Source organism: Ascaphus truei, chromosome 4, assembly GCF_040206685.1.
Source record: "Ascaphus truei isolate aAscTru1 chromosome 4, aAscTru1.hap1, whole genome shotgun sequence".
Classification (NCBI taxonomy): domain Eukaryota; kingdom Metazoa; phylum Chordata; class Amphibia; order Anura; family Ascaphidae; genus Ascaphus; species Ascaphus truei.
The window spans coordinates 152529211-152547741 of NC_134486.1; the positions used below are offsets into that span (position 1 = coordinate 152529211).

Consider the following 18531-nt stretch of genomic DNA (forward strand, 5'->3'; position numbering starts at 1 on the left):
TGTAACAATGCTAAAAGCTAAGATCTGGCTACTTTTGTTGCATTTGAAGTTAGTTACAAATTGTATGTCTTAAGGCGTTCTGAATGAGTGTGAGTTTTCCAATGAAGTATTTAATTTACCCATAGCCCTCACTGTCCTTATCAGAGAGCCAACAAAGATAAGGAGAGGGGCAAGAGGAGAGTTTTGTGTGGACAAATGCATGTTGGAAACAGTGATAAACACAGAAGGTAGTAACTAGAGGCAATATAACACCTCCTGAGTCGCAGCTCATGTTTCCAAACAAACTGTAAAAAAAATGTCTTTATAAATACTTATAGATGTCAGATTGTGGTTTCAAGTAATCGATCACCCAGATGTAACCCCTTAACCATGTCACTGCCATCAATACACTTGGTTCCTACTGAGGACTTGACCCTTTAAATGTCATCCAGCTTGGAGTGCTGAATACCACCCATATTTTATTTCTTGATGGCACAATGACTAGCACAAATACATTAACTGCTTTTTTTTTACTGCAAACAAGGCAGCACAATTGATTGCATTTCACTTAATGGACAAAGCTAAATATTGTCCCCGAAGCCTTTCACATGACATTTGTTTCTCAATTTATGTATACCAATTTAGTGAAAGGGATTTATTGCTTGGCAATGCTTTATTCAATGTGTATATTTAGAACATGGAATCTCTCACTTACCAATATTTTGCTTATTCTCTGGCAATGAAGGGTTAAGGCGCTGTTCAGTAAACTGGTGAGCTGTGGGTCTGCTCCTTGTGACCGTGGGCAAGGCTGTTCGACCTTTTTGTGTTTCAGGAACTAATGTGTAGATTGCAAACTTCTTGTATTGTGCTGCATACACGAGATGTAAACTAAATAAAAGTACATTCCTATCACAGACGGACATCAAAGACAACCAGAAGAAGCTCGTGGAACAGGTCACCGGTCTCATAAGCAGCTCCCCAGGACCGCCCACTCGCAAACTATTAGCCAAGAACCTTGCCACACTCTACAGCATTGGAGACACTTTCACTGTCTTCCAAATCCTGGACAAGTGCAATGAAATGATCAAGAGTAAAGACGACACTGCTGCCTATCTACCAACTAAACTGTAAGTTTGAAGGCTGCAGTAGGGTGACCATCTGTTTTGTACATACTGAAAATAAATGGGATGGGGGGAAGAGGGGATGTAACCTCAAACTACTGTCTAAGAGACAGTGCCAGGGGTAAAGAAATCAGGTAACAAAAACTACGCTTGCCTAGGCAAGAAAGGACCCCTTTTAAACAAGCACTCGTGTGGTAATGAACTTAAATGAATAAAATGACCTTCATTAATATATAAGGGTAAAATGAATGAAGGAATAGACACACAAAACTATTAAAAAGAATATTAAACTAAATACCTCCCAGTCCAGTGTACCAGACTGGTTGCAATATGGATATGAGGGACCTTGTAATAACTGGCACATGCAAAGATAGATGAGGCACTTGTGCCTCAGTGTGGTATATATGTTGGAACCAGTCTCATGTCTGTCAATGATGTACCGGACAGACAGCTGTATATATAACCACAACTGATTGAATGGTTACTCTAAGAGAGTACACGGTGGAGTTAGTAGTGAGTGATCAGTGCACAGTATCTCAAACTCACATACTAAATATTTCCAGAGGTTGGTATACCTAGAAATAGTACTCAAATCTTAAGGGTAAACAAAATAAATGAAATAAAAAGGTCCTTAAAGGCGACGCAGGGTATTAAAAATGAACACTAAAGCTACTGTGTAGCTAGGGAAAAGAGGCTTCAAAGTGGGAGCCTTAGACACCCTAATGGGTTAAGTATACACAAGGTCTCCCACAAGGCGCACTAACAGTATCTAGTTAGTGCCATAGATAGCCTAAGCCTATGTGGAAGCAGTGAAACAAATGTATAATACAAGCTAAACTGTAAGCTGCTTCTCAGGATCCTCTGTGGAAACAGCACAAATAGTACAGTAGGGATAAGCAGGTACCTGGGTATATTGCTAATAGTAACCTGGGTATATTGTAATAGTGACCTATGTATAGGGTATGTGTATATATAATTAGTGTCACCCAGGTTGCTCCGGGAAGTGGACACAGTTCAAAGGGTATCAGGCAATCAGACTTATCAGTTGACCTGAATATATACACTATTCCACATTTAATGTAATGGAGATCTATACAGGTCGCTGGGTATATACTGTGCATATGTGCATTGTGGGTGCAGCGTATATGGTCTCCAATACACTCAAACATGTAAAAGTACCAAGATAGATAGTACCTGAGTGGATGAGTATGTGTTCAAACACGATAACCCTAAAAAAACATTCAGGCCCACACCCAATGATTCCAGCACTGATTGGGACACTTCCAACGATGAGGGCGAATTAGAACTTAGACATACAGGAGTTGAAGGTGGGCAAAACTCTTTTTTAGGCAAGGATACAGACAGTGTAATTCCTTTTCCAAATCCAAGACACGAAGGGGTAAGAGGAGTAGATCTTCAAGGCAGAGACCAATGGGGTTTCAGGGGTCAAGGAGGGAGGAGGCGGTCGAGAAGGAGGCGCAGGTATTGACAACATCACAGGAGGAGAATAGTCAAGTGATTAACTTGTCTCAATTAGCCCTTGACGAATTCCACTTGAAAGCTCTCTCAAAAGGCTTGTCATTTTCCCCTTCATCTGACCGTAACATCTTTGAATGGGTGAAGGACGTTAACCTTTTTGGGCGTAATTTATTGTTACATAAGTTCTTTAAACGGAGAGAGGACTTTATTAATAAGAACCTAAGCCTACCTGACTTAGACCAACTTGACCGTGAGAACCTTCTCAACCTGGCCTCACTTGAAGAAGAGTCCAATAGACCTATTGGTGAGGGGCCATTCACAGATCTCAAACCCAGAGCCACGTTTATTCCTCCATTAGGAATTTGTCCCAATGTGGAGGTATTTACCAAGTTGGTGGTTACCGACTTGGAAAATATTAGATATGCTACCAACACTGGTAACCTTAGTGCTCAGGAAAGAAAGGCCTTGGATGATCTACGTTCAAACTCGTCAATAGTCATCAAATCCTCTGATAAGGGGGGAACATTGTGATTATGGGAAGAGAGGAGAATACTGTATCAAAGAAAACCTGAGGCTCCTATCCGACCGAACCTGCTACGAGGTCCTGAGTAAGGACCCAACTATTCAGTACAATCAGGAATTACTCACCATCCTCAATACAGGCTTAGCAGATAAAGTGATCAACAAGCGTGAATTGAATGGCATGTACAGTAAGGTCCCTAAAATAGCCACATTCTATAGCCTCCCAAAAATCCACAAGCTTACGAGGCCACCACCGGGACGACCAATTGTCTCCGGGATTAACAACTTGAGTGAACAGGCAAGTGTCTATTTGGATAAAGTACTGAGACCGTTCGTGGTAGCACTTCCGTCCTATTTGAGAGATACCACAGATATTCTCACACGAATTGATGATATTGTGGTTGATAATGAAACACTCATTAGCATGGACGTTGAGGCCTTATATACGAGCATCATACACGAACATGGCATAAATGCCACACTGTACTTTCTGAAAACCAGGGGCCTATTGTACAATAACCATAACAAATTCATTGAACAATTGCTTTGGTTTGTACTGACGAAGAACTACTTTCTGTTTAACAACAAACTCTACCACCAGGTACAGGGGACTGCAATGGGGACGACTTGTGCCCCCTCATATGCGAACCTGTACCTGGGGTGGTGGGAGGCAGAAATAGTGTTCTCTGAAGAAAATGATATCTACACTACCCATATTATTTTATGGGCAAGATACATTGATGATATCATTATTCTCTGGAAGGGACCTCGTACACTGTTTGTTGACTTCATCAACAAACTTAACTGTAATTCCCTTAACCTTCGACTCACTTACGATATAGGGCCTGACAGCATAGTCTTCCTAGATCTTAAAATAACTTGTGCAACCAATGGTAGAATTGAGACTACAATTCATCGTAAAACCACCGCAACTAATAGTTTACTCCACGCTGATAGTCATCACCCTCAGAATCTCATAAATGGCATTCCAACTGGCCAATATTTGAGAGTTAAGAGAAATTGCTCGAATGATGAAGAATTTGAATCACAAGCACAATCTATGTGCCAATGCTTGCTCTCGAGAGGTTATAGTAAGAACAGCGTTAGGAAGGCTTATAATAGAGCCAAGCATACACACCGGGCATCTCTGCTGAATCCCAAACCCAAACCACGTGAGCAAAAAACAATTCGCCTCATTGGCACTTATAATAGACAATGGAAAACCATCTTTAACATTGTCAACAAACATTGGCATGTTCTCTTAGAGGACACGGATCTACGGGGAGTCTTGAAACCCAGACCAACTATGGTCAGCAGAAGATCTACTAACATCAGGGATCTTCTAGTCCATAGCCATCTTGAACCCATCACTTCAGGCACTTGGCTAGACAAAAGATCTCCGGGTAACTATAAGTGCAAGGGGTGCCGTGCATGTCAGTACGTTCAGGTCACCAAAACCTTTGGTAATTGGGATGATAGTAAAACCTTTAAAATACGGAATTTTGTGAACTGCAGAACTACTGGGGTGATCTACCAAGCAGTGTGCACATGCGGCAAGAAATATGTGGGGAAAACAAGTCGGCAGCTGAGACGTAGGGTCCTAGAACACATAGGGACCATACGCAATAAAACTGACACCCCACTTGCCAAACACGTTAACACTGCACATGGAGGTGACATTTCCAACTTACGTTTTAAGGGCATATACCAACTCCCAGAAACAATCAGAAGGGGGTGACTGGGACAGAGAACTCCTCAAAAACGAGGCAAAGTGGATTTATACCCTAGGAACTCTATCCGCAGGGTTTAAATAAGGGATTTATGTTTGCCGCATTTATTGGTTAGAATATTTTTTATACCTTATGCCACTTTTGACATCACGATAAGACCATATGTACTCATACTGCCAGGATCTGATAACCATGGGGTGTAAGTGTGATATTCACTTTGGCTCCAGCATTTGGGCTGTAACACCCCTTATTCACCATAGCCTATACTGTATCCACTCCATATCCCAGCATTATGTACTGGCACATTTACAGCTAGGTACTATCTCTCTGTTCCGTATCACCATGAGCCTCTTGGATGGCATATGTTTATAGATTTATTGATATATTTGTAAACATATTTACCCCTGATGGTATATGCCTCCATTCTACCATTTAGTGTCTATTGCATACAATCACTCGCTTATCCGTCTCGGCAACCCTTCATTTGCTGCCTTACTGTTCTGAATTTACTCAGGTTCTATCAGGAAGCCAGCCAGAACTTTCACACAAATAAATAGCAACACAAACACATGTTTTATTACTAACACATATACTTAACTTAGCGCCACTGTTGCCAAGGCTACGCTCGCCTATTTAAACGTTCGGCTACCATAGAGGCGGGGCCACCTTGAGAAAGCGTCAGTGCGACGCGAAACGGCCGTCGGTGGTGGCCACTCCTCTGTGACGTCAGCACATGTGTCAGTGCGGTGGCGTCTAGCGTAGCCCCGTGGCAGCCTTCACAGGGCTGAGCTATATCTAGGCTTGCTGCTATATGAGATATACTTCTCTCCACCCGGCTAGCTAACGTTCTGTGGTGTTCATGAATACACCACGCCGGGTGGAATCTCTGTACTGTAGATATAATCCGATTGATGCAGTGTTCATAACGCATTCTGGTCTCATCCACTCAGGTACTATCTATCTTGGTACTTTTACATGTTTGAGTGTATTGGAGACCATATCCGCTGCACCCACACTGCACATATGCACAGTATATACCCAGCGACCTGTATAGATCTCCATTACATTAAATGTGGAATAGTGTATATATTCAGGTCAACTGATAAGTCTGATTGCCTGATACCCTTTGAACTGTGTCCACTTCCCTGAGCAACCTGGGTGACACTACTTATATATACATACCCTATACATAGGTCACTATTACCAACTGGTTTTCGGGTATCTTTTTAAACACCTACTGACATATTAGCAATATACCCAGATACCTGCTTATCCCTACTGTACTATTTGTGCTGTTTCCACGGAGGACCCTGAGAAGCAGCTTACAGTTTAGCTTGTATTATACATTTGTTTCACTGCTTCCACATAGGCTTAGGCTATCTATGGCACTAACTAGATACTGTTAGTGCGCCTTGTGGGAGACCTTGTGTATACTTAACCCATTAGGGTGTCTAAGGCTCCCACTTTGAAGCCTCTTTTCCCTAGCTACACAGTAGCTTTAGTGTTCATTTTTAATACCCTGCGTCGCCTTTAAGGACCTTTTTATTTCATTTATTTTGTTTACCCTTAAGATTTGAGTACTATTTCTAGGTATACCAACCTCTGGAAATATTTAGTATGTGAGTTTGAGATACTGTGCACTGATCACTCACTACTAACTCCACCGTGTACTCTCTTAGAGTAACCATTCAATCAGTTGTGGTTATATATACAGCTGTCTGTCCGGTACATCATTGACAGACATGAGACTGGTTCCAACATATATACCACACTGAGGCACAAGCTATCCATCTATCTTTGCATGTGCCAGTTATTACAAGGTCCCTCATATCCATATTGCAACCAGTCTGGTACACTGGACTGGAAGGTATTTAGTTTAATATTCTTTTTAATAGTCTTGTACATACTGAAGCAGACTATTTAATCAGCCGCGGTCCTTCTCTGGCAACAATTTGTAACAAATGCATAACTGAATGCTAATTACAGACAAAACTGTTCTGCTGAGGTACTATCAGGGTCACCAGCATCTGTGTATATTTTATCTGTATCTATATATCCGGGTCACACACGGGACCATACATTAGCACTTATTCTAAACGCTTATTTTGATGTATGTACTTGAAATGGGTACTGATAGCTTCTGCCTCTTTCAGGGCCGCTGTTGCTTGTGTCGGAGCATTTTATGAGAAGATGGGTAGGATGCTGGGAAGCTCCTTTCCTGAAACCGTGAATAACCTCTTAAAGTCACTGAAAAGTGCTGAGGTAAGATGCACAATTAGATGGCCTTCTAAAAACTTCTCGAGTTTATGATCCCAGTTTCTACGAATATCTAGAGCACGGGTGGCCAACTCCATTCATCAATGGCCATCAACAGGCCAGGTTTTCAGGATATCCCTGCTTCAGCACAGGTGGCTGCCATTCTAACGGAGCAACTGATTGATCACTGATGTGATGAAGCTGGGATAGCCTGAAAACCTGACCTGTTGGTGAACATTGAGTATTGAAGTTGGCCACTCCTGCTCTAGAGCCTTGGTAAGAAGAAGTTAATGAAAATTGAACACAAAATCATATAAGCAGGGTGACGGGTCTCGATGCATGAATAATACAATTTATTTATGAAGCTTTCAACATTTCGGTCCTCCCTTAGGACATTTCTCAAGAGCAGTCATATCGTAACAGCTGTTTTTGGCTTTTTACAAGTACCTCTGATGTAGCTGGAGTACGCGGAACAGTCATGTGCTCATAGTCATCTTTCCAAAGATGCCATCACACTCCGTTATTGGTTAAGCAGTGATCTGAAACATATCTAACCTCTGGAAATCATCAGTCTAATGAAGGTGTCTCCAGGATGGTGCGACTAAACTATGATCAACTCGACTGCATGCGGTTTTCAATGTAAAATATATATGTATGTATGTATGTATGTATGTATGTATGTATGTATGTATGTATGTATATGTGATAAAAAATCACTGGCACTCCAATAGAAATTCAATAATGAATAGGTGCATGTCCCATATAAATAATAAAAGTATACATTACCGCATAGCAGCAAAAAGGAGACGGCACTCAGGTGAATGAAAAATGAATGTATTAAATACAGCACATAACTCCAAGTTATACTCCAAGTTATGTGCTGTATTTAATACATTCATTTTCATTCACCTGAGTGCTGTCTCCTTTTTGCTGCTATGCTGTAATGTGTATATATATATATATATATATATATACTGGACACCTAACAAGCTCCTATTGAACCCCCAAAATAACCACACCATATATATAAGCATATGAGTGTCACAGAGGAGTGCTACTGAGCATGGCAATATATATTTAAAACCAGAGACAGAACATAAAACACAGACAAAGCTCAGTTTTAGCACATCTAGTGAAACACATACACGGTACATACATACATACATACATACATACATACATACATACATACATACATACATACATACATACACTGAAAATAACATCAAAATAGAGTTCCACATAAATTTGCTATATTCAGGTTGGTATAAAGTAGCTATTTTCTTTTATTTAAAACCTAGTGTTAAGTAACTTTTTTAATTTTTTTATTTATGATTTATAGTCGCTGCAATTATCTATCTTTACTTCCTTTTAGACAGAAGGGCGAATGCAACTGTATAAAGCTTAAGTTGTCCTACGTTATCTGGTATTGTGACTGTTCTCTTGTGCCGTTTAAGTCGCAGGGTCGCAGTGAAATCCTAATGAGTTTGCAGAAGGTCCTTGGCGGTCTCGGAGGGTCTGCATCTTCCAGCCACAGAGACATCTACAAGAACGCTCGTTCCCTTCTGACTGACAGGTCCATGGCTGTACGATGTGCTGTAGCCAAGGTGAGTAACCACTGTGTAATGTGAATAAGAACTGCATGAAGCTACAAAACAAATAATATACTGTGTAGACCAGTGGTTTTAAACCTTTTTTTGGTTGGGGAACCCCAGAATTCGATTTTGAAATTCTGAAGAACGCCAACCCTCGCCCCCATTCTCTCGTCGCTCCCGTCTCTCTCCCCCACCCCCTTACCCCTGTCTCTTTCCTCCGCCACACACTCTCCCCTCCCCCCTCACTCTACCCCTCTTGCACACACATACACTCCCCCACTCGCTTACACACACTCCCCCACTCGCTTACACATACACTCCCCCTCTCGCTTACACACAAACTCCTCCTCTCGCTTACACACACACAACTCCCCCTCTCGCTTACACACACACAAACTCCCCCTCTCGCTTACACACACACAAACTCCCCCTCTCGCTTACACACACACAGACTCCACCTCTCGCTTACACACACACAAACTCCCCCTCTCGCTTACACACACACAAACTCCCCCTCTCGCTTACACACACAACACAAACTCCCCCTCTCGCTTACACACACACAAACTCCCCCTCTCGCTTACACACACACAAACTCCCCCTCTCGCTTACACACACACACACAAACTCCCCCTCTCGCTTACACACACACACACAAACTCCCCCACTCTCTTACTCTTACACACACAGTCCACCACTCTCTTACTCTTACACACTCAGTCCACCACTCTCTTACACACACACACACTCCCCCACTCTTACACACACTCCCCCACGCTTACACACACATTCCCCTACTTGCTTACACACACATTCCCCCACTTGCTTACACACACATTCCCCCACTTGCTTACACACACATTCCCCCACTTGCTTACACACACATTCCCCCACTTGCTTACACACACATTCCCCCACTTGCTTACACACACATTCCCCCACTTGCTTACACACACACACACATTCCCCCACTTGCTTACACACACACACACACATTCCCCCACTTGCTTACACACACACACACATTCCCCCACTTGCTTACACACACACACATTCCCCCATTTGCTTACACACACACACACACACACACATTCCCTCACTTGCTTACACACACACATTCCCCCACTTGCTTACACACACACACTCCCCCATTCGCTTACATATACACACACTCCCCCATTCGCTTACATATACACACACACACACACCCCCACTCGCTTACACACACACTCCCCCACTCGCATACACACACTCCCCCACTCGCTTACACACACATACACACACAAACTCCCCCTCTCATCCTCTGTTGCTCGACTGCTAAAACTCTGACTCAGGCCCTCATTCTCTCCCGTCTTGATTACTGTAACCTCCTGCTGTCCGGCCTTCCTGCCTCTCACCTGTCTCCCCTACAATCTATCCTAAATGCTGCTGCCAGAATCACTCTACTCTTTCCTAGATCTGTCTCAGCATCTCCCCTCCTGAAATCCCTCTCCTGGCTTCCAATCAAATCCCGCATCTCACACTCCATTCTTCTCCTCACGTTTAAAGCTTTACACTCTTCTGCCCCTCCTTACATCTCAGCCCTAATTTCTCGCTATGCACCACCCCGACTCTTGCGTTCTGCTCAAGGATGTCTTCTTTCTACCCCCTTTTTATCTAAAGCCCTCTCCCGCCTTAAACATTTTTCACTGACTGCCCCACACCTCTGGAATGCCCTTCCCCTCAGTACCCGACTAGCACCCTCTCTATCCACCTTTAAGACCCACCTTAAGACACACTTGCTTAAAGAAGCATACGAATAGCACTGTGAACATTCTGAACACATGATACATAAAGCTTGGCCCCCTGCAGACGCACTTACCAGAACTCCCTCCTACTGTCTCTGTACGTTCTCCCTACCTACCAATTAGATTGTAAGCTCCTCGGGGCAGGGACTCCTCTTCCTTAATGTTATGTTTGTCTAAAGCACTTATTCCCATGATCTGTTATTTATATTATCTGTTATTTATTCGATTACCACATGTATTACTACTGTGAAGCGCTATGTACATTAATGGCGCTATATAAATAAAGACATACAATACAATACACACACTCCCCCACTCGCATACACCCACACACTCCCCCACTCGCATACACACACACACACACACTCCCCCACTCGCTTACACACACACTTCCCCACTCGCATACACACACTCCCCCACTCGCTTACACATACACTCCCCCACTCGCTTACACATACACTCCCCCACTCGCTTACACATACACTCCCCCACTCGCTTACACATACACTCCCCCACTCGCTTACACACAAACTCCCCCTCTCGCTTACACACAAACTCCCCCTCTCGCTTACACACAAACTCCCCCTCTCGCTTACACACAAACTCCCCCTCTCGCTTACACACAAACTCCCCCTCTCGCTTACACACAAACTCCCCCACTCGCTTACACACAAACTCCCCCACTCGCTTACGCACAAACTCCCCCACTCGCTTACGCACAAACTCCCCCACTCGCTTACGCACAAACTCCCCCACACGCTTACGCACAAACTCCCCCACTCGCTTACGCACAAAGTCCCCCACTCGCTTACGCACAAACTCCCCCACTCGCTTACGCACACACTCCCCCACTCGCTTACGCACACACTCCCCCACTTGCTTACGCACACACTCCCCCACTTGCTTACACACACACTCCCCCACTTGCTTACACACACACTCCCCCACTTGCTTACACAAACCCCCACTCTCTTACACACACAAACACACACACTCCCCCTCTCGCTTACACACACACTCCCACACACACACTCCCCCACTCGCATACACACACACTCCCCCTCTCGCTTACACACACACTCCCACACACACACTCCCCCACTCGCATACACACTCCCCCACTCGCTTACACACACACACACACTCCCCAACTCGCTTACACACACTCCCCCACTCGCTTATACACCCACATACTCCCCCACTCGCATACACCCACACACTCCCCCACTCGCATACACACACAGTCCCCCACTCGCATACACCCACACACTCCCCCACTCGCATACACACACAGTCCCCCACTCGCATACACCCACATACTCCCCCACTCGCATACACCGGCATACTCCCCCACTCGCATACACCCGCATACTCCCCCACTCGCATACACCCACATACTCCCCCACTCGCATACACCCACATACTCCCCCACTCGCATACACCAACATACTCCCCCACACGCATACACCCACACACTCCCCCACACGCATACACCCATACACTCCCCCACTCGCATACACCCACACACTCCCCCACACGCATACACCCACACACTCCCCCGCTCGCATACACCCACACACTCCCCCACTCGCATACACCCACACACTCCCCCGCTCGCTTACACACACACTCCCCCATTCGCTTACGCACACACTGCCCCATGCGCTTACACACACACATTCCCCCATTCGCTTACACACACACATTCCCCCATTCGCTTACACACACACATTCCCCCATTCGCTTACACACACACACTCCGCAGCTCGCTAACATTCCCCACTCGCTTACACACACACACTCCGCAGCTCGATAACATTCCCCACTCGCTTACACACATTCCTCCACTTGCATACATACACACTCCCCCTCTCTCTTATACACACACCCCCCACTTGCTTACACACACACACGCACACTCCCCCACTCGCTCACACACACACTCCCCCACTTGCTCACATACACACACACCCCCACTCGCTCACACACTCCCCCACTTGCTCACATACACACACACACCCACTCGCTCACACACACTCCCCCACTCGCATACACACACTCTCCCCCTCTCGCTTACACACACACACACATACACTCTTTGACACATGCTCTAACAGTGACACACAGAGACTGACACACCCCTCTCTCTCTCTCTTTGAGGGAGCTGCGTGCTCTTGCCTGATCCTTCCTCTCCCCCCTGTCAGCAGGAAGTTGACACGACTTCCGACACAGGGAGAGGAAGGATAGCAGTGACCGTGTGGCTGCTGCTGAGCTCCGTAGCCGCCGGGTCCTTGCTATGTGGGGGTTCCGCCGCGGGGCCCTGGGACAGCATAGGAGAGTTCTCCCAGCTCTCCCCCCCCCCCATGGCGGCTGTGGAACTTGCTTACACACACACTCCCCAACTCGCTTACACACACTCACTCCCCAACTCGCTTACACACACACACTCCCCCATTCGCTTACACACACTCCTCCACTCGCTTACACACACACACACACTCCCCCACTCGCTTATACACCCACATACTCCCCCACTTGCTTATACACCCACATACTCCCCCACTCGCTTATACACCCACATACTCCCCCACTCGCTTATACACCCACATACTCCCCCACTCGCTTATACACCCACATACTCCCCCACTCGCTTATACACTCACATACTCCCCCACTCGCTTATACACCCACATACTCCCCCACTCGCTTATACACCCACACACTCCCCTACTCGCTTACACACCCACACACTCCCCCACTCGCTTACACACCCACATACTCCCCCACTCGCTTATACACCCACATACTCCCCCACTCGCTTATACACCCACACACTCCCCCACTCGCTTATACACCCACACACTCCCCCACTCGCTTACACACCCACACACTCCCCCACTCGCTTACACACCCACACACTCCCCCACTCGCTTATACACCCACATACTCCCCCACTCGCTTATACACCCACATACTCCCCCACTCGCTTATACACCCACACACTCCCCCACTCGCTTACACACCCACACACTCCCCCACTCGCTTACACACCCACAAACTCCCCCATTTGCTTACACACACACACTCCCCCACTCGCTTACACACACACACTCACCCACTCGCTTACACATACACACACACTCCCCCCACTCGCTGGCACACACTCCCCCACTCGCTTACACAAACACACACACTCCGCAACTCGCTAACATTCCTCACTCGCTTGCTCACACACTCACTCCCCCACTTGCTCACACACCCACTCCCCCAGTCGCTCACACACATTCCTTCACTTGCATACACACACTCTCACCCTCTCTCTTATACACACACACTCCCCCACTCGCTTATACACACACCTACACTCCCCTACTCTTACACACACACTCCCCCACTTGCTTACACACACACTCCCCCACTTGCTTACACACATTCCCCCACTTGCTTACACACACACCCCACTCTCTTACACACACACACACTCCACAACTCGCTTACACACACACAGTCCCCAACTTCGCTTATACACACTCCCCCACTCGCTTACACACACACACACTCCCCCAATCGCTTACACACACACACTCCCCCACTCGCTTACACACACACACTCCCCAACTCGCTTACACACACACTCCCCCATTACACACACTCCCCCACTCGCTTATACAACCACATACTCCTCCACTCGCATACACCCACATACTCCCCCACTCGCATACACCCACATACTCCCCCACTCTCATATACACACACACACACACACACTTCCCTACTCGCATACACCCACAAACTCCCCCACTCGCTTACACACACACACACACTCCCCCACTCGCTTACACACACACTCCCCCACTCGCTTACACACACACACTCCCCCATGTGCTTACACACACATTCCCCCATTCGCTTACACACACACTCCCCCATTCGCTTACACACACACTCCCCCACTCGCTTACACACACACACTCCCCCCACTCGCTGACACACACTCCCCCACTTGCTTATACAAACACACACACTCTGCAACTCGCTAACATTCCCCACTCGCTTACACACACACTCCCCCACTCGCATACACACACACACTCCCTCTCTCGCTTACACACACACACTCTTTGACACGTGCTCTAACACTGACACACAGAGACTGACACACCCCTCTCTCTCTCTCTTTGAGGGAGCTGCGTGCTCTTGCCTGATCCTTCCTCTCCCCCCTGTCAGCAGGAAGTTGACACGACTTCCGACGCAGGGAGAGGAAGGATAGCAGTGACCGTGTGGCTGCTGCTGAGCTCCGTAGCCGCCGGGTCCTTGCTATGTGGGGGTTCCGCCGCGGGGCCCTGGGACAGCATAGGAGAGTTCTCCCAGCTCTCCCCCCCCATGGCGGCTGTGGAACCCCTGAGGGGTGCTCGCGAACCCCGGGGTTCCACGAAACCCTGGTTGAAAATCACTGGTGTAGACAATCATGCAAAGCAATACTAAATGGATATTATTGTGTTTGCTTGATAACATAACTAATGAACTTCCAAATGGGTAGTCAATCTTTTTATGATTTTCTGATGATACTTGTAGCTTTATCTCAAATTTGTAGCAAATGACCATTTTGTGCTGGTGAAAAAGCAGTATTTTATTCAGATTTAAATAGCAATTGTAGAACGAAAGTAATTATACATGTACAGGCAGTCCTCGGTTATCCAACGGAATCCGTTCTGGAAGTAGCGTTGGATTGTAAAACCGTTGTAAAGTGAGTCCCATGTTAATCAGTGGGGGTGAGCGTTGGATAACGCATTCAGGCATCGGATAACGCATTCTGGCTTAAAAAACCGGCCCTTAGGGTTGCATTGTAAAGCGTTGGATATTCCATTTGTTGCAAAAGAGAAACGTTGGATAACAAAGACTACCTGCATATTGTTGCATTTAAGCTTAAGATCTGAGAGGTATCTTCGTAATTTCTGAAGAAAGAACCAACATACTAAAGACACTATTGGATATAATTGTTCAACAGTATGTCAGATATTATACCTATCGCAATTATTCACGTGGGTTAGATTTTTTAATTTAGTACTAAACCATATATGCCAGAGACTTCAACATCGGTGTGCTTTGGAGCTTATCAAATAAGCCTCATAGTCTTCTACTACTTTACTTTTAGAGAATATTCAATTTTCACATTTGTTGTAAAGGTGCCTTTTTTTTTTCATTAAAAACTCAGTAAAATTCTTTAAGGCTTAAGTGTACTGATCATTAAAACTGAATTTGAGCACAAAAAAGGTATTTGAGACTTATTTATGCTCCTCCTCTATGGATGGGGTTGATCAGGAACAGATTTATGAAGTGGCTATATAGAAATGCTCAACATTTTAAATGTAACCCTTTCGCTGCCTGTGGAGCTTGCCTAGTATTGCAGTTTATGCCGTATTGAGTTAATACGAGTTGAGTGTGTTTTGGTATGTGTGTGTGTCTCTGCAGTTTTGTGGGTTTACAGGGGGCATTGCTGTGTGTGTTTGTGGGTGTACAGGAGGGGGGACTGCAGAGTGTGTTTCCGTATAGAGGGGGGTTGCAGAGTGTGTTTGTGTGTATAGGGGGGGCTGCTGTGTGTGTGTGTGTGTGTGTGTGTGTGTGTGTGTGTGTGTGTGTGTGTGTGTGTGTGTGTGTGTGTGTGTGTGTGTGTGTGTGTGTGTGTGTGTATTTATAAAGGGTGGTTGTGTGTATGTACAATTTTCTTTTAATAAACTTGCAGTAAAAACATAAGAATGTAGCTGATCATGCTGATAAAAATCAATATGACTACAAAAGTGTCCTATCTTTTTTTATGAAAAATGTAAAGAAAACATAATTAGCCTACATTTAGCCTATAATAGTAATAATCCCCTCAGAACATGGTATTACTGGCCAATAATGCCCTGTCTGGGTTAAAGTCCCTTGGCTGCGCCTCGGGCCTTCAACTCTTCCAGCCAGGGAATTATTGGCCAGTAATGCCCTGTTCTTCGGAGATTATTACTTAAGTAATGTTTTTGAAGTGAAACTTCCTTAGTGGCGCCTCATTCGTGATGGGGCAAAAAAGAATTGTGGAGACAGAAATGAAACGGATATGACGTCAGTGCTGGCAGTTGAGGCCGGGCTGTGTTCTGGCTCAGCCCGACCCCAACACTGACATCACACCCGCTCCACAAATCAGATGCGGCGGCGGCGGCGATAGCCGCCGGCGCCGCTCCTAACGGCCGCCATTCCCCCCGCACATCCGCTGCCAAGCCGCGCATGCTCAGTAATCATGGGGACTGGAGCAAAGCCACGCATGCGCAGAAGCGGTTGGCAGCGGCGCCGTTTCCCGCCCGCTGCCACGGCTGTAAACATGTGTTGCCGTTCCCCGTCTGCTGCCCGGGACAGCAGAGACCGCCCGACCGGGACAGCAGAGACCGCCCGACCGGGACAGCCCCCCCCCCCCCTTTCCTAACCCGAATGGGACCTCCCTCCCAGCCCACACATGTGCCCGCCTAACTTCCACTACCGCTGCCATGCCGCGCATGCGCAGAAGCGGCTGGCAGCGGCGCCATTCAGCCCTCCAGTGACGCGGGCGTTTGCGGCCCCCCCAGGAAGCGGTGGTACAAAAACCCGGGCGCAACCCGCGCGGACCCCCCCGGACCCCCCACACACTGACGGACCCCCCCGGACCCCCCACACATTGACGGACCCCCCCACACACTGACTGTCCCCCCCCGGACCCCCCCACACACTGACAGATCCCCCCAGACCCCCACACACACTGACTGACCCCCCCAGACCCCCACACACACTGACTGACCCCCCCAGACCCCCACACACACTGACTGACCCCCCAAGACCCCCACACATACTGACTGACCACCCCAGACCCCCACACACACTGACTGACCCCCCAGAGACCCACACACACTGACTGACCACCCCAGACCCCCACACACACTGACTGACCCCCCCCCAGACCCCCACACACACTGACTGACCCCCCAGACCCCCAAACACACTGACTGACCACCCCAGACCCCCACACACACTGACTGACCCCCCAGAGACCCACACACACTGACTGAACCCCCCAGACCCCCACACACACTTACTGACCCCCCAGACACCCACACACACTGACTGACCCCCCCAGACCCCCACACACACTGACTAACCCCCCAGACCCCCGCACACACTGACTGAATCCCCCAGACCCCCACACACACTGACTGAACCCCCCAGACCCCCACACACACTGACAGACCCCCACACACACTGCCTGACCCCCCCAGACCCCCACACACACTGACTGACCCCCCCAGACCCCCACACACACTGACTGGCCCCCCAGAGACCCACACACACTGACTGAACCCCCCAGACCCCCACACACACTGACTGACCCCCCCAGACCCCCACACACACTGACTGACCCCCCCCAGACCCCCACACACACTGACTGACCCCCCCAGGCCCCCACACACACTGACTGACCCCCCTAGACCCCCACACACACTGACTGAACCCCCCAGACCCCCACACACACTGACTGAACCCCCCAGACCCCCACACACACTGACTGAACCCCCCAGACCCCCACACACACTGACTGAACCCCCCAGACCCCCACACACACTGACAGACCCCCACACACACTGCCTGACCCCCCCAGACCCCCACACACACTGCCTGACCCCCCCAGACCCCCACACACACTGACCCCCCCAGAGCCCCACACACACTGACTGACCCCCCCAGACCCCCACACACTGACCCCCCAGACACCCACACACACTCACAGTCACACGCACACTCAGTCACACTCACACGCACAGTCACACGTACACTCAGTCACACTCACACTCACAGTCAGACGCACTCAGTCACACTCACAGTCAGACGCACACGCACAGTCACACGCACATGCATAGTCACACGCACAGTCACACGCACACGCATAGTCACACGCACACGCTCAGTCACACGCACACTCTCAGTCACACGCACACTCTCAGTCACACGCACACTCTCAGTCACACGCACACTCTCAGTCCCACGCACACTCTCAATCACA

General features: G+C 47.6%; 1 protein-coding gene across 1 annotated transcript in view; it reads left to right on the forward strand.

The window, feature by feature from the left end:
* Positions 1–18531, forward strand: part of LOC142492334 (HEAT repeat-containing protein 5B-like) — a 45549-nt gene that overhangs the window by 5919 nt on the left and 21099 nt on the right. The window contains 3 exon segments of the mRNA XM_075594987.1: positions 895–1106; positions 6985–7093; positions 8551–8694. Coding sequence (XP_075451102.1) covers positions 895–1106; positions 6985–7093; positions 8551–8694 — 465 coding nt within the window.